This window comes from Schistocerca americana, chromosome 2 (assembly GCF_021461395.2).
Source record: "Schistocerca americana isolate TAMUIC-IGC-003095 chromosome 2, iqSchAmer2.1, whole genome shotgun sequence".
Classification (NCBI taxonomy): domain Eukaryota; kingdom Metazoa; phylum Arthropoda; class Insecta; order Orthoptera; family Acrididae; genus Schistocerca; species Schistocerca americana.
In genome coordinates, this window is record NC_060120.1 from 244,341,039 (window position 1) to 244,363,680 (window position 22,642).

The 22,642-nt window shown below is 43.8% G+C and overlaps 1 protein-coding gene across 5 annotated transcripts in view; it reads left to right on the forward strand.

Moving 5' to 3' along the window:
* LOC124595585 overlaps positions 1-22,642 on the forward strand; it is a 202,525-nt gene that overhangs the window by 117,478 nt on the left and 62,405 nt on the right. For all 5 annotated transcript variants that reach the window (XM_047134376.1, XM_047134380.1, XM_047134378.1 and 2 more), the window contains exon 3: positions 9,551-9,844. In XM_047134376.1, coding sequence (XP_046990332.1) covers positions 9,551-9,844 — 294 coding nt within the window. The remainder of the gene's footprint in view (positions 1-9,550; positions 9,845-22,642) is intronic.

Here is a 22,642-nt window from a genome sequence, read left to right on the forward strand (position 1 = left end):
TGGACAGCGGTTAACACCACAACAGAAACAGCTGCATTTGGAGCGGTGCCGTGGCTGAGAAGCGCGGGCTACTGGTGAATGGTATCATATTGTCCTCAGGGATGAATCACGGTTCTGCGTCACTTGGATAACTACCGTCGGCTAGCATGGTGGCGATGTGGAGGGAGATACTATTTTTCCAATGTTTTGGAGAGGCACAGTGGTGATACTCCTGGCGTTATGGTGTGGGGATCCATTGGTTGGTTGGTTGATTTGGGGGAGGGGACGAACAGCGAGATTATCGGTCCCATCTGGTTAGGGAAGCACGGGGAAGGAAGTCGGCCGTGCCTTTTCAAAGGAACCATCCAGGAATTTGCCTGGAGCGATATAGGGAAGTCACAGAAAACCTAAATCAGGATGGTCGGACGCGGGTTTGAACCGTCATCCTCCCGAATGCGAGTCCAGTGTGCCAACCACTAAGCCACCTCGCTCGGTGGGGAGACATTGTGTATGACTTCAGGTCACGGGTGACAGTGATTAAGGGAACTCTGACGGCATATGTTGGGAAGTCCTGCATCCTCATATGTTAACTCTCAAGCGTTCTGTCACTTTACGACAGAACAATCCTCGTCCACACATAGCATGAATCTGTATGAACCGCCCGCGTGATGTTGATATATTCTTGTTAGCAGCAGGATCTCTAGATTTATCCTCGATAGAACATGTTATCAACATCTGCATTATTCCTATCAGTTTGCCGGCCGGGGTGGCCGAGCGGTTCTAGGCGCTACAGTCTGGAACCGGCTGACGGCTACGGTCGCAGGTTCGAATCCTGCCTCGGGCATGGGTGTGTGTGATGTCCTTAGGTTAGTTACGTTTAAATAGTTCTAAGTTCTAGGGGACTGATGACCTCAGAAGTTAAGTCCCATAGTGCTCAGAGCCATTTGCACCAACCTGTCGGTTTGTCTACGCAAAATCTGTGTCTCTCTAGCTCTTCGTCTTTCATGCCGACCCGTTAATGTTCTTCTTCGAGGCATAGCCTAAACCAAACGTAGTTTCCTTATAGGACGGGACGTTGTAGCAACTCAAGGTGAAGATACTGAAAACTAGGAACACTCTGAATTTTGTGGTGATGGCAGCAAACAAACACAGAGTTAGTTTCGTTTACCAAAGTAAGTGAAAAACGACGATAATAAACAATGTTCGTTGTCCACGACGGCTTCGTTACTACGTTTCGTTTTCCACTGTTGACAACATCAGTGACATAGCAGTTGCTGCATTATAGCTGCCCGGTATGCGAGTGTTAATGCAGATCAACCATCTGCAACATTTAAACACGAACGTCCCTTCAATGCAACTTCACGAAACCTTGTTACCTCCGTGTGTTGTTTCTACCATAACACCCGACCGTTACGCGTGATAGAAGTTGGTAGCAATGTCAGAGGCCCGCGAACCTCCCCCTCATGTGTATATGTCTACTTCCTTCTACTTCTCCTTATGGCTATGCATGCACATGATTTTTTCTTTTGTGCACATCTGCGTCAAGCTTCCATTCAATCTTCATTCGCCTCCTTGTATAATTAATGTTAAAAATCGGTTCTTCAATTTTCGATGCTCACATATTAATATTATGGCAATTGAATAAAACAGATGCATTATCGTTGTGAATGTCCATCTTGGTATTTCTCTACGCAAAAATTTTGTCTGTCTAGCTCTTCGTCTTTCACTCTGACCTGTTAGCATTCTCCTTCTCGGCATACCCTAAAACAAATTTACTTTCACCATAATAAATGAAGTCGGAAGACGTAGTTAGTCAAAATGAAAAAATTAAATATTAGGAACTTACTTAAATTTTCTGGTAATGGCAGCAAATGGCCGCCCAGTTACTCTTATAGGAAAGTAATCGAAATGGCGACGCCAATATACAACGTTATTTACAGACTTCGTTACTACAGTATGTTGACTGTCACTGCTCGCAACATCATCGACTTAGCAGTTGTCGCATTGTAGCTGCCCGATATGCACTATTTACTGAAAATGAACTATGTAAATATGAAAGCCCCAAGAATGCGATTTGTTTCTTTCATGTGTCATTTCTATCACAGCACCTGATCGGTGTGCGGAGCAGAGGTTGGTAGCTCTTCAATCTTCGATGTTCAGGCATTAGAGATTGTAATGTGTGATAATGTAACATCAGTGTTATGAATATGAAAGCTTCTACTTCCTTTTATCACTCTTAAATGCTACATACCCATTATTTTTTTTCTTTGTGCACATCTATGACAGAGTACGTTGCGAATTATGTAAGGATTATTGGCAATTAATCATCCGCAGTTAGTATTAAAAATCAGTACTTCAATTTTCGTGTTCACGTATTAATAGTATGATGCCCTCTCAACTAGTGAGGTTTCATTTCGTTTCCTCGTCGCCCTGTGGATGCTTCACTTTTTTCACTTTTGTGGTGTTGCAGTACCGCATATGTTAACGGTTTAGCTTTTAGCGAAGTAATATCTTATTTACGACTCTTGAATCTGCTATTCATAAGTAGTTTTACAGATGAAGGGCTTATACATGTGGAAGAAGATACACATCTTGGTATTTTAAAATAACTTTTGTTCCAAATTCAAATGGCTCAAATGGCTCTGAGCACTATGGGACTTAACATCTGTGGTCATCAGTCCCCTAGAACTTAGAACTACTTAAACCTAACTAACCTAAGGACATGACACACATCCATGCCCGAGGCAGGATTCGAACCTGCGACCGTAGCGATCGCGCGGCTCCGGACTGAGCACCTCGAACCGCTACACTACCGCGACCGGCAACTTTTGTTCCGTTTTAGCCGTTAGAGCTAGAGTATTTCTCAGGAAGGCCGAACATTCTGATGCTCCTGGAGGAAAGTAAATTCTCTCAAAGATTCGGCACGGATTCGGGATGACCCACTCGCGTAAAAACAAAAGTTTTTCGACATTTAAAGAAAGTTGCCGATCTTACCACAATTTTTATGAATGATGGAGCAGTTTTTTTCAGATAATACTTCCTTATAGATAACTGAATCATCTGCAAAAAAGGCTGAGGCTACTGTTAATACCGTCTGCCTGGTCATTAACATGCGACATGAACAGTAAGGATTGGAACACGCTTTCCTGGAGGATACCTGCGCTCTGAATAATTCTCTGTCAAAGATAACATGCTGCGTCCTCACTAACAATAAATCCCTCAACCCAGTCGCAAATTTCGTTTGGTATCCCAAATGATCGCACTTTCGTTAGTAAGCTCCAGTTGGGTCCCTTGTGAATGGTGTTTCCGGAATCGCTGCTGGTTTGTAGGCTCTCGCTCTCGGGTTCGGCTGATTCTCGCTCTTTCAGCGGATAGTCAGAGGAAATTACCGCGTTCGCCACATAGGTTCTTGGTTCGGTATGAACAGAACTGAGAACAATCACTTTGTGCTTTGCAGATTTTTACGCGCGAACTACCTTTGATTTTAGACGTAAATCGTATGAGCGGTGGAGTAATCGGAGGAGAATGTAATAGAAGCCGGACGTAATGTCTTTCCATGACTACAAATATTTATTTCTAAGGAACTATTCTAGATACGGCCAACAGCTTCTTGCAAGTCGTAGCTTAACTCAAAAAGCCTTTTATGCACACACCTACAAATATCTATGACACTGCAGTGCCTGTGTTATTTACAATGCATAGCTCCTTCGCACATCGTAATTCAGAATAAGAAAAATGGCTCTGAGCACTATGGGACTTAACATCTATGGTCATCAGTCCCCTAGAACTTAGAACTACTTAAACCTAACTAACCTAAGGACAGCACACAACACCCAGTTATCACGAGGCAGAGAAAATCCCTGACCCCGCCGGAAATCGAACCCGGGATCCCGGGCGCGGGAAGCGAGAACGCTACCGGACGACCACGAGCTGCGGACTCAGAATAAGAGAGGCACTGCAGTATCGTATTTATATGCCGACCCTGGGCAAGCGAATTTCAAGTAAAATGTCTTACCTGTACGGGAATATACGTGATGGATATACGGGTACAGGCTGAAGACGCATGGATGACGACATATGGAAGTTTGGGGCTGGCCGTGAGTCGCGCATGGATAGCCAAATTGTAGCCGGCACGGTAGCTCAGCGTGTTCGGTCAGAGGGCTGCGTGCCCTCTGTAATAGAAAAACTGAGTCAAAGAATCAACTATCAACTTGAACGGACGTCTTGTGACGTCCGCCCAGACCAAGCGCAACAAACTATATAGAAATACAGTAAAAAAAAAAAATGGTATGGCGACCGCTCGCAATGAGCGGGAAATCCGGGCTCGAGTCCCCGTCTGGTAAAAATTTTCACTGTCGTCATTCAGTTCTACAGCTGATGGTTGTCCATTTTCGCAATTGCGAATACATTTAGTGAATTCCTAATGTCTGCGTGGTCTATTTCAATGAGCCTACTATTACGGCACCAACGGCTTTGCCTCAGTGGTAACACCGGTCCCCATCAGATCATAGGAGTTAAGCGCAGTCGGGATGGGCTAGCACTTGGATGGGTGACCATCCGGTCTGCCGAGCGTTGTTGGCAAGCGGGGTGCACTCCGGCGTTGTGAGGCAAACTGAGGAGCTACTTGATTGAGAAGTAGCGGCTCCGGTCTCGTAAACTGACAAAACGGCTGGGAGAGCGGTGTATTGACCACATGACCCTTCATATCCGCATGCAGTGACGCCTGTGGACTGAGGATGACACGGCGGCCGGTCGGTACCGTTGGGCTCTAGTATAGTTTTACTATTACGGCAACGTTTTACCTGGACAAGTTGTAACTTGAAATTGCACCTCAGTTACCAGAATTTAAACAATTCAAACTAGTTTCTACAAGGTGGTGCACAGCCAATGTTTGTTCGTTATTTTTCGATGAAACCTTTCCGGAGAGGTAGACCACAAAGACGGTAAAACCCAATGGCAACCGCGTTCATCAAACGTAACCTCTCTTACCTTTTTTGTGGGGTTGCCTTAAGGATAAAGTGTTCAGTTGAGCAGTCCCTGATGGTGCACACTCTTACAGCAGGAATACGGGAAGCCGTAGAGGCGGTGACGGAAGAGATGTTGACAAAGACATGAAAAGAGATTGAGTATCATCCAGACGTTCAAAACGCAACAAACGGAGTGAATCTGGAAGTGCATCTATAAAACACTTTGTGATTTCAGCTACCATTTGCAACAAACGGCATAGCTGTATCCAACAAAGTTCCTTAGAAATTAATTTTTGTGATCAGGGCTGGACTTTAAGCTCAACCTCTAGAATATAAGAGATGTTTCTGCGAGCCAAGACACCTACAGCACAAGACGCAAAACAAATAATAATAATAATAATAATAATAATAGTAGTAGTAGTAGTAATAGTAAAAGTTCCAACTGAGGAAAAGAAGAGGGAGTAAACTAAGTATTTGCCTACGTGAGGCGGGACAGACTAAAGAGGGCGAAGGCCAGGGAATAGTCACTACGAAATAATACTTAAGACTAGTATAAACGTCACTGGAGAATGCTAAGAATCCGTTAATGCTTTCTCCACCTGATATTCTCTGTCGATAGTTTGTATTCAATTCCGGAATTAACTCGTCAACTGAACTGAGCAACGAGTGATATACCTGTAAAGTTTTGATTGGTTGGTTGGTGCATTTGGGGGAGAGGACCAAATAGCAAGGTCATCGGTCCCATCGGATGACGGAAGGAAGTCGACCATGCATTTCCAAAGGAATCATCCTGGCATTTGCCTGAAGCGGAAACCTAAATCAGGACGGCCGGACGCTGGATTGAACCGTCGTTCTCCCGAATGCGAGTTCAGTGTGCTAGCCACTGCGCCACCTCGCTCGGCGCAAAGTTTTGGAATAAGGCTATATAGAAGGCTGAAGCTGCAATTAGGTTGTCAGTGCCCTGCCAAAAAATGCTTCAAATTTCATACATCCTGCTGTTACTTTTCCTACGACACTTTGCTTCCTTGTTCCACTAGGATTGCTCAGCGGATCGGGTTAACTGGTAAGGAAAACGGAGTGTACGACTAGTGCGCGCCTTGCGGCTATCTCCGATACTACCGTACGGGGGCGACGAACGAGCCGCAGACCGGCGAATAGGGCAGTCATTTGAGCGGAGTGTGGCTGCGGTTCGATCGGATTATCCGACAGCTTATCTACTGTGCTATCATAGATTGCGATGAGGAAATGACTGAGGCTGCCATTTGACGAAGGGCAGCGGGCGGACCACGTCACAAAGAGGTGCAGGTATGATGAGTTTTACAAAGACACGAGCGCTTTACCTGATAATTGTGTAGAATACTGCAACACATGTGTATATTTGTTTGTTTATGGGGTACATAGATACATACAAAGCGCATAAATATCTTTTTGGCGTGATTCCAAGGTTACTAACATTTTTCTGAATGATTCCATGCCATCTGCAAGTGTCAATTTTTATTTTATTTTGTTTTCTATACTCTTACTCAGTTGTAGACTTACGCCATTCTCAAGCAGATTGTTGGAAACTTTTTTTAATGTAAACAACGATGGATATTCAGTATGTTATTTTTTAGTTAAAGTTAAAAGCAATGATTAGCCTTCATTTGCTTGGCTTTGATGCATTTATAGTACACTTTACCCCGTGCCTGATGGGGCAGTGATTTAATAATTTTCTTTGAATGTAGGTTCATAGCATCCACGAATTTTTCAATGACTGCATGCTGTCTGCAACTGTAAACTTTTAGTTTATTTTCGCTACCGTATTGCAGAATTTCTGCTGGTATAGCATTTCTTTTTTTACAAAAAATCCTTGTAATGGTGCACTTTAAAAACATTAAAAAAAAAGAAACATCAAAGAAAACGTGTCGGCTCTTCGGGTGAATAACATTTTTGCTAAACTAGGTCGAGGGTCGTCTTCACAAACGCCGTCTTCGAGGTGAACGGATGCTCGAAACGTGCAGTGCGTTACGGACGCAGGATGTTGGGAGCAGTGTTATTCTATGGGAGACATTTTCCTGCGCTTGCATGGGACCTGTGCTAGTAATGGAAGACAAGCTGACAACTGCAAACCACCAGCATATCCGAGCCAGAACCGTGCTACAGTGGTTTTAGGAACATTATAGTGAACTCTCGGCGACCAAATTTGCCTGATTTAAATCCTATGGAACCCATTTGGGTCGCTATCGGGCGCCATCACCGCGTACGCAAATCCGCAGCCCGTTATTTATGGAATTTACATCTAATGCCACATAACTCCACAAGCCTGGCAACGAACTGTCGGATCCCTGATACGCAGAATCAATGACGTATTTTGTTCCAAGGACGGACAAACAACCTATTAAGCAGGTGGTCATAATGTTTTGGCTCATGAGTGTATCAGAGTTCCCTTCACAATATTCGCTCGGAAACCGGTTGATAATGGCCTGCATTCACTGACACCAGAAATTTCTGTCGGGTTTGTAAACGATTTCCGTTAACAAGGCGTGACACTCGTTTCCGTTTCCTGTCGATTAGGATATTTTTATAATCACTTTTATTACGACATGTTTCATGTGGGACATCATTGTTTGCAGACGCGCTGGACAGTCGTCACTGATACAGCAATAAACTGTGCGGCTTGATTCACGGTGTGGTCACGAGCAAGTTCAGTCACGACAGCTATTTCACCCATTCTGGCCCGTCTTCAACTGAATCCGCCTTAATAGCCTACAGTCACATAGACACCATATCAGTGCCATGACTTACGTTAGTGTCGAGGATCAGTTTAACACAGCCGGCCGAAGTGGCCGTGCGGTTAAAGGCGCTGCAGTCTGGAACCGCAAGACCGCTACGGTAGCAGGTTCGAATCCTGCCTCGGGCATGGATGTTTGTGATGTCCTTAGGTTAGTTAGGTTTAACTAGTTCTAAGTTCTAGGGGACTAATGACCTCAGCAGTTGAGTCCCATAGTGCTCAGAGCCATTTGAACCATTTTTTTTATCAGTTTAACAACAGTTCTGGATCATTTACAACGCTATAAAGTGCCACTTTCTGGACAGGATGTTTAAAAACAACGTATTCTATTTCGCTACATATAGTAGTATTGGTCAAAACACGAAGAAAAGCTCCCATAATGAATGTCCGGAAACCAGTACCTGTTGAGTTACTGGCCAATCTATCCTCTCGTTGTTATCCATCTGTTACGTAGAAGTAGACACTACAGGCTTTGCTGCATGTGGTTCGCACCCATCTTTACACATTGTTAAGCCCTTCTTTGCAGTGAATCACACACTCTTCACATATAGGTGGCTGCATTCGGATTGTGTCATATGCAATGGTCACGCGCTCCTGTTACCTCCGTATGTGGTCGCAAGAAACAGCAACAGAACTTCTGCTTCAAGGCACGAATAATTCCGTACACTTGCACAAAGACGACTGTGGTTTATGCATGACGAGGACCCACCATATTTTCTACGGATCGTGCGACAGTACTTCACCGAAATATTTCATGGACGATGGATTGGTCCGTTCAGTTTCTGGCTAGGGAAACACACAAGGCATTGGTATCAGCCGAACCAGTCGACAATAACAGATGTTACAAGGTGGTGGTGGTTAGTGTTTAACGTCCCGTCGACAACGAGGTCATTAGAGACGGAGCGCAAGCTCGGGTTAGGGAAGGATTGGGAAGGAAATCGGCCGTGCCCTTTCAAAGGAACCATCCCGGCATTTGCCTGAAACGATTTAGGGAAATCACGGAAAACCTAAATCGGGATGGCTGGAGAAGGGATTGAACCGTCGTCCTCCCGAATGCGAGTCCAGTGTGCTAACCACTGCGCCACCTCGCTCGGTGGATGTCACAAGAGCGTGTGACGAGTGCATGTGATGTAGTCTGAATGGATAGTGTATTTGAAAGAGTCCATCTGCGAAGAAAGGCTGTAGGATGTGTCAGGACGTGTGGTAACCAAGTTGCAGCACTGCCTATAATGTTTGCATTTATGTGACTGATGGGAATGAGAGGATAGACTGAACAGTATCTGAACAGGCATTGGTTTCCAGTCATATTATAGGAACTTTTCTTCTGATTTCGACCAAAATCACCTCCTGTAGAAATTGTTAGACTTTTTTCATTGTAACTTGTCCTGCAATAGAATCGGTGGCTTCACGAGGAAGCAAAATTTATAAAGTGGTGGTTTGAGGGTGAAACTACTGGTACTCAGAGAGTTAAGCATGAGTAATATTTTATCCTGTGAGCCAATTACTTCCTCCCACATACTTCTCGTCCAGTGACCACATCGAGAAAATTAGAGCGACCAGCAGAATTTTTCTGCGAGTGTTCATTCGCTTGTGATAGCACGCAAGCAGTGTGTTACGGAACAGTCCAGTGAGCTCATGTATCAGTGATCACCATAATCTTCGGAAACCGAGTCCTCGATAAGGTCCACGTTCACGTACTCATCCACGCCTAGTCTGAGGACACGCGTTCTCTATTTGTCTCCTAGATAGTCGCTATCTGCAGGGCGATAAAACTACAGGCAGCACCTGTTGCTAAGACGGCGTGTTTTATAGCGCGCGGTGCGTGTGTTCGCAGACATCGCGCCGTGGTTGCGGACGCTGCCGGACGAGGTGGTCCCCACAGCGGTACGCAGCTGCGTGCGACAGCTGCAGGGGATGCGCGCCACCGACTCGCCGCCGCAGGCCACGCCCCCTCCGGCGCTGCCGACGCCGCCTCGCGACGCCGCCTCCGCCACCCCCACAACGGCCGGCCAGTTGCAGAGCCCGACGCTGGGTCTGTCCCCGGCCATCGCCGCAGCGTCTGAGGCGACGCAGGACGCCAGGAAGAAGCGGGGCCGCCCGGCCAAGCCTGCCTCCAAGGCCGATGCAGGTATGTGCACAGCCACAGTACTTTCTGATCTTGCTACACTGCGCTGAAACTCATATCTAGTCAGAACTCTTTTTGGTAGACCGTCAGGAGAGGAGTGATTCTTCAATTTCTCCAGGCGTATTTTATGACGAAATAAATCTCGGGTGAACAGCCTGGTATGAATGTGCATATGACACAATATGTCGGCAATCGACGACGTTGCCATCATCAGGTGCGCTGAGTCAGAGGAAACAGAATTGGTGGTACACTGTGTCAGTCTGGATTGTATGTTCTATGGCCTTACGTTTAAATCCTTCCGATATTTAGTACATTATTTGCGGAAAGTAGTGGTGCAAGCCACCCGTTTAAAGTGGGTTCGCTCATTGATCGCTCATCATAATTTGAGTTTAAGCCACAGGAGAAAATCCTCCATCTGGAGGGTAACGGGACTTTTTTCCAGCAACTTGGAAACTTTGTAGTCTAACCGTAATTTTCCATCCCATCGAGTCTATAATGAAGACGAAGCAGGAATCGAGTGTACTGGGAAAACTGCAGAAAAGTGTGGCAAGAAAAGGCCAAATAATAATATTACAATGTGTTTTCTTGTTTTAAAATATTTTGTATTTAAATTAGTGATACGTTATGTCATGTTTCGATGTTGAACGCGATCAAAACGATGGGAACAGTGATGATGATGATGATGATGATTGTGATGATGGTGTTGATTTTGATACAGTACAACATTATACAAGTTAATAATGCCAGTAATTGGCAAATACTGTAATTCTCCTGTAGTCTGTTATAATAATTTTTTTTGTGTTGAATTTTGTCCTGTAACAATAAGATGATTACCCTAGATGTCTAGTTTCTTCGTTTGTAACATTTTGTGAAATATAACTTTAATACATCATACAAAAAGTCTAAAACTTGTCGTGCCGTGTAAAGTATGATCCTAGGAATATTGCGTAAAATGTTCATTGTCAGTGGAATGGAAAAGTAGAAAAGCATTAAGTATGCACCTTTGGCCTCAGCCTACCCTAATCCAAAACGAATGACTTTGGGTCTCTACTTTCATTTAATCATTTTCCTACTGAACTTTCATTTAATCATTTTCCTACTGATCATAAATAAAAAAAGCAACGACGCACCCAACCAGTGCTCACCGCTATATTCCACGTAAAAGAAAGTATATTTTTCGGTTACTCAGAAGACGCTTCATCAAATGTACAAGATGGGTCGTAAGACTGTTTGAATATGAAGACTGTGTAATTTGGTGCTCATGGGTAAAAACTGCAAGTTGCAGACACTTTCACCAACATTTCACCGGCCACTGTGGCATAGCGGTTCTAGGTGCTTCAGTCCGGAACCGCGCTGCTGCTACGGTTGCAGGTTCGAATCCTGCCTCGGTCATGGGTGTGTGTGATGTCCTTAGGTTAGTTATGGTTAAGTAGTTCTAAGTCTAGGGGACTGATGACCTCAGATGTTAAGTCCCATAGTGCTTAGAGCCATTTGAACCATTTTTTGAGCCAACATTTCATTCCGCAGTCAGATTACATCATATAAAGAGGTAGACATTTCAAACACATATAGACTCATCATTTTTGTTAAAAAACAATCCAGATCGAAATTTTTTTTAATTTTTAAATCTGGTTACCTGTTTTGGTCTATAAGATCATCGACAGATCAAAACTCCAGATGAAGTGAGGAGCTAGTGATCGGAGCCATTGTGTAGTACCAACTTGTACCTGTCGCCAAACTGCAGGGAATACTTTTTATTAAAAATATTTTGTACAGTCGCTGTCCTTGAAAATGTTATGAAATAAGAGCGACTGTGAAACTCAAAATTACGAAGAATTGTCCGTTGCTGGACTTCCTCCCTTTACATATCCACCAGTTGTATTTTGTTTAAAATGTCGTCACAATAATTTAAAAGTTCACCAATACGCAACAGAAAGACAGCTGTTTCTTTCATCATTGTAGGAGATGAACTAGTAGCATATTTCATATCCTTCCTATAGCGAAATTTTGCACAGTTTGCTTCAGGCAGGTAAAAGCATCAGGCCAAGTCACTTCTCTCATTTCTGAAGACATGTATCGGCCAGTTGAGGAAGTTGTTACTGATGCCAAACAAACGCGTCGTGACTCCCCAGGCACAGTGTCTGTAGCCCTTCTAAACTTCAGTAATACTACCGATATTAAAGCATGGTAAGATATCGCACCTGTTGAGCAGCAATGAACTGACGAGTGACTGCCCTGTCTATTCCTTATTACAGTCCACGAGAGTTAACGGTGATCCTCCCATGGCTGGTGTCCATGGCCGTAGACTTTTTGCCTGAACCGAGGTACTCCTGGCAAACCATTAAAACACTGGCACGTAAAAAGAACAATACCTGCAAGAATCAGTGTCCCATGCATCGAGCACCCATATCCTGATCATCATTAAAGATGCCGATATTGTGCGCGTTGCTCATCCTGCGCCGTACTGTCATGAAAACGGACAGTACAATGTCAGTAGACACCTCTGCCGAATGACATACCACAATGATTCATTAGCTGTAACAACAGGAATCGAAGTCAAACGGCAGTTTGCTAATGGGTATGACTCTCATATCACTCCGTTTCCCACACAATTTGGAAGTGCTCAGCTGTACATTCTTGATGGTAATTGCTCAAGGTCACTGCTTCTTATTTCGCAAGAATTTAGAATTGTTGCGTTCCAGTGTCATTACACTACATCTCACTGATTAACCAATAAACATGATTTACGATCGTAATATATACTGCCTGACAAAAAGGAGAAAGAAGGAAGCGAAATGAAACCACTGGTTCAGACGGTATGTGGTGTTACTTCATTCATTACAAATACGAGGGGCATTCAAGTTCTAAGGCCTCCGATTTTTTTTCTAATTAACTACTCACCCAAAATCGATGAAACTGGCGTTACTTCTCGACGTATTAGCCCTGCAGACGTACACATTTTTCACAACGCTGACGCCATGATTCCATGGCAGCGGCGAAGGCTTCTTTAGGAGTCTGTTTTGACCACTGGAAAACCGCTGAGGCAATAGCAGCACGGCTGGTGAATGTGCGGCCACGGAGAGTGTCCTTCATTGTTGGAAAAAGCCAAAAGTCACTAGGAGCCAGGTCAGGTGAGTAGGGGGCATGAGGAATCACTTCAAAGTTGTTATCACGAAGAAACTGTTGCGTAACGTTAGTTCGATGTACGGGTGCGTTGTCTTGGTGAAACAGCACACGCACAGCCTTTCCCGGACGTTTTTGTTGCAGTGCAGGAAGGAATTTGTTCTTCAAAACATTTTCGTAGGATGCACCTGTTACCATAGTGCCCTTTGGAACGCAATGGGTAAGGATTACGCCCTCGCTGTCCCAGAACATGGACACCATCATTTTTTCAGCACTGGCGGTTACCCGAAATTTTTTTGGTGGCGGTGAATCTGTGTGCTTCCATTGAGCTGACTGGCGCTTTGTTTCTGGATTGAGAAATGGCATCCACGTCTCTTCCATTGTCACAACCGACGAAAAGGAAGTCCCATTCGTGCTGTCGTTGCGCGTCAACATTGCTTGGCAACATGCCACACGGGCAGCCATGCGGTCGTCCGTCAGCATTCGTGTCACCTACCTGGATGACACTTTTCGCATTTTCAGGTCGTCATGCAGGGTTGTGTGCACAGAACCCACAGAAATGCCAACTCTGGAGGCGATCTGTTCAACAGTCATTCGGCGATCCCCCAAAACAATTCTCTCCACTTTCTCGATCATGTCGTCAGACCGGCTTGTGCGAGCCCGAGGTTGTTTCGGTTTGTTGTCACACGATGTTCTGCCTTCATTAAACTGTCGCACCTACGAATGCACTTTCGACACATCCATAACTCCATCACCACATGTCTCCTTCAACTGTCGATGAATTTCAATTGGTTTCACACCACGCAAATTCGGAAAACGAATGACTGTATGCTGTTCAAGCAAGGAAAACGTCGCCATTTTAAGTATTTAAAACAGTTCTCATTCTCGCCGCTGGCGGTAAAATTCCATCTGCCGTACGGTGCTGCCATCTCTGGGACATATTGACAATGAACGCAGCCTCATTTTAAAACAATGCGCATGTTTCTATCTCTTTCCAGTCTGGAGAAAAAAAATCGGAGGCCTTAGAACTTGAATGCACCTCGTATAGTCAAATTTACAGAACACTTGGCACTATGAGTCCACTTATCAGTATACTGTTGAACCTCCACACCTTACGGCCTGAGTGAGAGCAATGATACTGTTGGCAAGGCTCTCATTAACCCGATGTACCCTCCGCTGGCTGGCGAGTGTTGCAACAAGTTCTTCACATCCTGGATTCTGACACCGGGCAAAGACGACGTATGAGCTGATGCCACACATGTTCTGTCAGGGACAGATCTGGTGATCCTACTGGACACAGGAATACCTCAATGTCACGCATAGATTCATAGAGAAATGTGCCATGTGTGTACGAGAACTGCCCTGTTAAAAATGTCACCACAGTTCTGTCACATGAGTCGTAATGCATGAGGACGTATTATGTCCTTGGCATACGATTGTGCCAATAGAGTTCCTTCAGTGACCACTAGCCATGACCTGAAATCATAGCCGATGGCTCCCCACAACATAATGCTGTGAATAAATCGGAAGGAAAGACTGCCCAAATCAGTAGAATGGGACGTTTATCAGGTCTCTGCTATACTGCCCGACGAACGTTGACAGTGGTAGTGGTGGAGAGCCGTGATTTATCGTTTAACATAATGTGATGTCGAATAAAAATTTCTCGGTTCGCTTGTTGAGTCAAATTCGGATAAAATTCTAAGCTTTCGATTATATCTTCAGGCATATTCGTCAGGGACCAAACATGACTGTTGTGAACAGACAAGGTTCCGTCTAGTATATCCAAAGAACGGCATCTGACTGGCTGGATTACGTCATGATAGCGCGTACAGTGGTGGTGCGCTCTACGTTCAAAAATTTTTGCTTGCGCTCTCTACCTATCGCTGATTGCAGCGCAGTCCATCGTATGAGGTGGTTAACTGCGAGAAGTGTTCCTCTGTGTCTTTTCCGTCTTTTCCTTGTCTAGTGCACGTTTCCATGCAATACTAAATCCATAGCCAGTGTCTCTGTTGAAATCGTTCTCACAAACTCTGATTTCAACAGCTTCTCTGATCACAGAGAACCAGTACTTCCAAGCGTAAGCAATTATTCTCGTTAGTTAAGAGAAAATGTTGTGCTGATTTTACAGGTTGTGCTCTGCCGTCGCTGGTTAATCCAGATGCTGTATTTCAGGTGACATTGATGCTCGACTCAGCGATCTCGTAGTTTCTGTAAGATGAAGCTGAACTAGTCTTATTAATACTTAATCACTCGATGTGAAACAGCGAACAATAAATTAATGTCCATTAATAATGTAAATAAATCTATGCATTTAGTGATCAAACCGAATAAACAAAAGATAAACGTTTTGGGGCAAAGGTATGCATGCAGTTTGTAGGATCTTTACCTCATGACACTGGTTTCTGAGCTTCTGGTATCAGCTGCCATATATGGCATTACATCCGAAAATTCCAAAACACTGTGACATCACCTGTCGAAAACTTCAAAGCGCAAACTACTAACAAAACACGCCTGATTCTTCCACCACACAAGCTCTCAAATGAGGGTGCAGGGCTGCCACACCACGCCTACAAGTAGGAGAAACAGTAGATTCGGATATTTGCCCTGTGCGCACCTTTCCTCTGCCCACTGTATCGATTATTATTTCCACTTTTTGGCGGCACCAACTGTAAATATACAGAACTAATACCGATTAAACGACATCGATTTCTCATTTTCTACACTTTATCGAACAGAACTTGCTCATTATCTTACGTGCAATACTCACATATTTCTTACGCCCTCGATATTCTACCCCAATTTTAATTTTACCTATGTTTTTCATGCATTTCCACGTCATCCATCGGCGATTCCTCCAGTGCTACGGACCGGCTCGCCCGGCGACGCCGCTCCCTCTGCTCTGGCTGGGGCCCCCTCTGCCGGGCAGGTCTCCACTTAACGCCGCACGCCGCGATCACGTGAACAGCCCTTAGGGGCTGACGACAACAACAAAACATGTGCCTTTTACGTGACCGCCAGAGGAACGCGACACTCTTCTGGTCAACAGTTTCTTTCCTGTACGGTACATTTACAATCAAATAACTACATTAAAAGGGATACTTAGTCCGGGGGCTAGTTTAAATATTCATCAGCATATTAATGTTATCTTACAATGTCAGTACGACCAATAATTAGACACATGTAGACGTTCAATGTCAATAGTTTCTCAATAGAGCATAAAAAAAGAAAATTCATGTAAACAAAGGACCAAACGAAGCAACATAAGACTGAGAATGCTCTGTGGTAAACAAAAAAGTGGTAAAATGTACCATAGATGACAACATTGCTTCCTACGATACTGACAGTATAAAATAAAGGTGTATCACGTAGGAATTGTGTGTCAGTTCCCTGTAGCCTGTTCCGAAATACTACATAAAAATAAAAATATATTCTACTTCTTCTGCTTCTTTCTGAAGTAATAAAGCACTGCAAGTACTTGTAGCTGTATTTCCCCGTTTTTCTTCTTTATGTTCTTTACCGAGCGTCTGGAATAGTTAGCAGTTCCTGCAACTGGTGAATCTCCCCAGCTGTACGCTCAAGGTCCACGAAACTTTTTTGTTCAGGAGCCACCAGAATCAGCAGCATGTACAAACATCGCAGCTCTGGACAAGTCAGGAAGGAGAAGACTTCATGGGCCACTGTCACACAAACCGATGGACTCACCAGGAGCTAAGGCGTCTGCTCCTGGTTAGTTCCTGCAACCCTTTCAGGCATAGTTTTCAATGACATTTTTGTTTCTCTCTTCTGCCTTTTCCGGTGAACACATGCCGCATAAGAGAGAAGTTCCTCTGCACCTATGATGCACACAGACTGGCCAAATGCATCTGGGCACCTATTAGTAAAGACGTTAAGATGGGATATGTTCACCCGTCACCTTTATCAAGACTTGAACTCTGCTGGGACACTTTTAATGAGACGCCTGAATGGCTGTGGGGGGGTGGCAGCACATTTTTGCTCAAGAGCCGAAACCAGGGAAGGTAGTGATGCGGGTCGCTGAAGTCTCGAGCGTATCAGAGGTTTTAACTCATTCCAAAGGAGTTCCACTGGATTAGATTGGGACTAGTGGCAGGCGAGTCCATTTCTTGAATGTAATTGTCCACAACCCATTACGTCACACATGGTGCTTTATTACAGGGTGCATTCTCACTTCACTCTAATACAGCCATCATCTCCGAACTGTTCCCTACTGTACGCAGTACACAACAATTAGAAAATGCGTTCATATCCTTCCGCGTTTAGCGTTTTCTTAAGCGCAATAAGGGGACCACAGCCTAACCACGAATAACGTCCGCACATCGTAACACCACCTCCTCTTTACTTTTCTGTTGGCACTGCACACGATATTTTGATTTCATGCCACGCAAATTACGACGCAGTCAAATTTGTGTTAGTTCGTTGCTGTTTTAGTTATTAAGTCACTTGCGTCGCATAGGTACTTTTCAAATTTTGACGAAATGCTTTTCACCGAATTTCAACTTCTTGGTACTTATGAGAAAGCGCTGTAGTAAGCACTAATTTAAACAAGTAATCATTGTGGTATTAAAATATCTAACAAAAAAAAGGTGAAGCACCAGAAGACATGGTCGGATGTCAACCAAACTTTGTGCACGTATACATTATCAGGTGGTATTTAAACGGTTAGAATTACAACTGTCTCTGTTGCAGGTGTGATTATGACGATTACCGTTTTAGTGCGCTAAACGGTGAGGCCATCAGAATCCTATGTGACAGGTAGAATGGCCACCAACGTTTATTCTATTGTTCGTGTTTAGTGTTGTTACCAAGCCAAATAAGGTACACAAAGCACGTCGGACGGGGTGTAGAGTCGTACTTATTGTTGGGCACATATTACCATGTTCTTTGTAAATTTGACTGGAGTTAGTGACCACGGTAACAGCATCACATAGCACCTCACCCTGCAAAATTTTATTTACTTTTCTCGTCCACTTCTCGCTGCCTCACTTCTTTTGTCAGGCAAGGTATTTTATATTGGAAATTTGTGGTAAGGACTATGTGACCAAACTGCTGAGGTCATCGGTCCCTAGGATTACACACTACTTTAACTTACACTAAGGACAACACACACACCCATGCCCGAGGGAGGACTCGAACCTCCGACGGGGGAAGCCGCGTGAACCGTGACATGACGCCCTTAGACCGCACGGCTACCCCGCGCAGCCGTTTTTTGTATGTATCATTAGTATCAGTACTAAAGTCTTAGGCATGTGTGACTAATTAAAAGTTGCGTGTGACAGTAAGTTATGTTTGAATTTGGGGGGTGGGGGGTGGGGGGGGGGGGGCAGGGGAGAGAGGAAAAATAATAAGACAACTATCAATTGAGGATAGAATCCTGAGATCCGTCTGAGGAACCTACTGTTGTATCATATTGCATCTATTTGTTGGCCTGCAGCACCCGTCTCGAGCTTGTACCTTCAGAAAGTTAATGCACTACCCTGTCGGTCTCAGAATGTAGCAGAATGGTTTCAGAAACTCAACGAAAATGAGGGTATTAGGTAAAATCTTCTAGGTTGTTGGACTACGTCATATTCCCTTCCAGTTTCTTCATCGCGATCAATATTTCGATCCCTCTACTCTGATCTTCTTCAGCAAGTTGTTGTGTTCACAGCTAGCTCAATACAAAGGATCCTGACGAAGATTCCAAAAGTAGGATCGAAATGTCAGTCGTGAGGAAGAGAACAGATGCTTTTGAAATGTGGGGCTACAGAAGAATGCTGAAGATTAGATGGGTATATCACGTAACTAATGAGGAGGTACTGAGCACAAACGGGGGAAAAAATATTTGTGGCACAATCTGATTAGAAGAATGGAAGCGGAACATAATGCGGCCTTACAACCTAGAAGATTTTACGTAGAATGACAACGACCACGAAAGCCTGTAGACTTACGTGGGTTGAGTGCCCCCTTCCCTTTCCACATCACATGGCCTCATTCCTAGTAAGGAAGTCTGTTGTTGTTTTTGTTGTTGTTGTGGACTTCAGACCAAAGACTGATTTAATGCAGGTCTCCATGCTACTTTATTTATCCTGTGCAAGCCTCTTCATCTCAGAGTAACTACTGCAACCTACATCCTTCTGAATCTGCGTACTGTATCCACCTCTTGGACTCCCTCTACGATTTTTACCCGCCACGCTTCCCTCCAGTAGTAAATTCGTGATACCTTTGATGTCTCAGAATACTTCCTACCAACCTATCAGTTCTTCTAATCAGATTGTGCCACAAATATTTTTATCTCCCCGTTTCTGCTCAGTACCCCTTCATTAGTTACGTGATATACCCATCTAATCTTCAGCATTCTTCTGTAGCCACACATTTCAAAAGCATCTGTTCTCTTCGTGTCTTAACTGTTTGTCGGCCATGTTTCACTTCCATACATGGCGACACTCCACAGAAATACTTCCAAAAAAGACTTCCTGACACTTAAATCTGTTCTTGATGTTAACAAATCTCTCTTCTTCAGAATCGTCCTTCTTGCCATTGCCAGGATTCCAAGGTGCCATTTATCGAATGCCTTGGAACCATCCCCGACAAATCTCCTCAGGTTTTGGGCAGAATCTTATCGTTCATGAATGTCGATAGCTCTCCAACGCTTTCAGTCCTTCACCTTCAGGCCATCTGACAACGCGTCTGCGCCGCCATCAGGGCGATTGGGGTCCTACACGCTACTAGGAAGGTGTCTCTAAATCAATCACTCGCTCGTCTATCTAGGTGAATACCCGTAGATACAGTAGAAAAGCAGCTATTTAGATAAACCTATCTCCTGTCCGGTGGAATATTTCATCACTTCTCCGAATGACGGCGTTATCTCGAAGAGGAATTGTCTCCACTTGTTTTAAGGCCTTCTTATCTCCAGACCAAACTCGAGCCCTATCTCTTATCGCGTCGGCTCTGGCGCCTCGCCAGATATAATATAGGTGTCTCTTACCAGCTTCTCCATCTCATCAAGTTTTTAACGAAGAAATGTTCTGAGGTTCGAGGGTCTTCTTCATATTTTGTATTTTTCCAACCTGTGGTTTAGCAACCCATTCGGCAAATCGAAATATTTTCCTCGATAGTCAGCACTCTTAAAAATGGGACGTCCCCTTTTATCAGTGCTTTGAAGTTTTCCTCTTACTCATCAGGCGGACACATAAAAGAGGGCTACAAAAAGTGAGTTTCGCATGTCGTCCTACTCTGAGACCATTGCGAAACAACAGCGGCGCAGTGTCAGAAGAGGGTACATGTTCCGGGTTTCGTACAAACACAGTTCTACTGCGATACGTGTAACAGGTGCATCACACGAAGTGCGTGAATGAAACGGAGTGGCAGCTTGAAACTTTCTCCAAAGCTATTCGTAGTAGCCTACAACCAACCGACACACATACGGCACTTCTTGATGTGTGCCACACTTCTATGACTCTGTCTTGCCATGAAGACATAGCTATATTTTTTTAATGTCCTACTCTCTTTTTATTACTAGTCCGTTACGATGGTACAAATACAAACGCATAGTTTATTGTGGAGCATGTCTTCATAACCTGTGCTCTGTGGATCAGAAGATGGAAGCTTAGTCCTGCCGAAATTATTAATTAATCCAATGTACATAACGCCGTCAAGGCAATAAAAAAGTTCATATCGGAAGTTTTCTTTACATGGAATTAATTGATCGCCCTCCAACCGACAACCGACAATGTCAGGAGTTTCTTCTTCTGCCATAATAATGTGGAACCTACACTTTTAGGTCGCCTCGTACATGACAGATATGCAGTTGTGCCATGGGTTTATGGTTTTCCTTTGCAAAATGTGTTTCTCAAAGACACTATCAATCTGGGAAATCCCTGCAGTAAATCGTGATAAGGTAAAATAGTCTGCCATGACACAAATAAATCGTAAGATTTCCTGGTCCGAATCACACTTTTCACTAACACAAACTGACACTTTTATTGTTAACTAGTAGTACGTAGTAATAAATTATCTGTTTCCTGGTTATTTTATATCTATTACTAACTGTAAGATCCAACTCGGGGAACGTGACAGACATTACTGTTACTTTTTGTGCCGCCTGTCAAAAGAACATCACTCAGCCATAAGTTTGTGCACAAAAAGAACGTAATTGTCATAGCTCGACAGATTTATGACCAGCTTAAAATGGTACCGCGAGATAAAAAAAAAAAGAAAAAAGAAAAAGAAATCGCTTAATGGAATACAATATTTAAAGAATGATATCATGGATCCACCAAAAGATGTTGCGTACTTATTCACAGAAAGATAGTTCCGGACAAACGACCATATTCTAGTCACAAACTAACATCACATCAAGGTAAAAGAAGGTTACATCGCGTTAATACGAAATTGTTTTGAGCTGCAGCATCTGTTACACGTACATCTACAGTCTCATAGGCATGTGACGGACGCAGCAATGAAACACTTACGTTTTTGACGCCTCTAGCTTGGTGTAGTGTTAATCCGTGACTTGAAAATCACCACCTGCTGAACTCGTTGTATGTGGGTAAATGTAATTACTCTTGGTGGTTCAATGACGCCGTTCTTTAAATACGTTGACTCTGTGTACACTATTCACAGTCAATATTTTGGAGTGAAACAATTCGCAATATTAAGCGCTGTTTTGGAGATAATAAATGACACACATAACGCAAAAGCTAATGCTTTCCGTGACAATGACAAGGCCTTGTTTATAATGATAACGTGGCTACACTCAAATCCCTGTGCCAAGAGTTTTCTACACTGTATGGTATATATAAACTAAAGCAGTAAAATAGGAACGAACGTTTTTCGTTAGTTACAAAAAAATGGTTCAAATGGCTCTGAGCACTATGGGACTTAACTTCTGTGGTCATCAGTCCCCTAGAACTTAGAACTACTTAAACCTAACTAACCTAAGGACATCACACACATCCATGCCCGAGGCAGGATTCGAACCTGCGACCGTAGCAGTCTCGTTAGTTACAAAACACGGTCTTATTCGAGGTGGCTATACCTTGCCTTGCTCTGAATTTTCAATTGATGTACCCATGTAGGACCAACGGTTTAACACGAAAGACGAGCCAAGGCAGAAAGTGGCATTTTTCGCAAAGCCAAAACATTGTCAATAGTGAGAGGCATGACCAGCACACGAGTCTCGTACTTAACTGCTCAGCTGCCAGTATGTAACCAGAAAAAAAGGGTTGTTAGATTCCACCGATATAAAAAAAGACTAGGAAACATAAAATGCTCAGATTCCTTATCAGACTATCATAAAAACATTCTGAAAAGGGTACCAAAATGAAGTCCGATCAGAACTACATATCACTAACAGCAAACTATTATATACATGAATTAGTCTACCGGCAGTGGAGTTCGAACAATTTCCGCAGATTTATCAAGAAAATTATGTGATAACGGATACCACCGACCAGGGAAAAAAAAAAACATTATGAAGGGAGTAATGAAGTAGCAACGAAATAAGCATGCTCTAAATTTAGAAATAGACGAAGAGATTGCAGAATCGGTTAACCTTGATGCTGAAAGAATGCAACACACACTACGTCCATAGGTACCCTTTCACAGTTTTTCTAATTAATAAACAGTAGGCACTAAATTCGTGTATATTCGTCTTAGAGTTGTGGTCAACACAGAAACCAT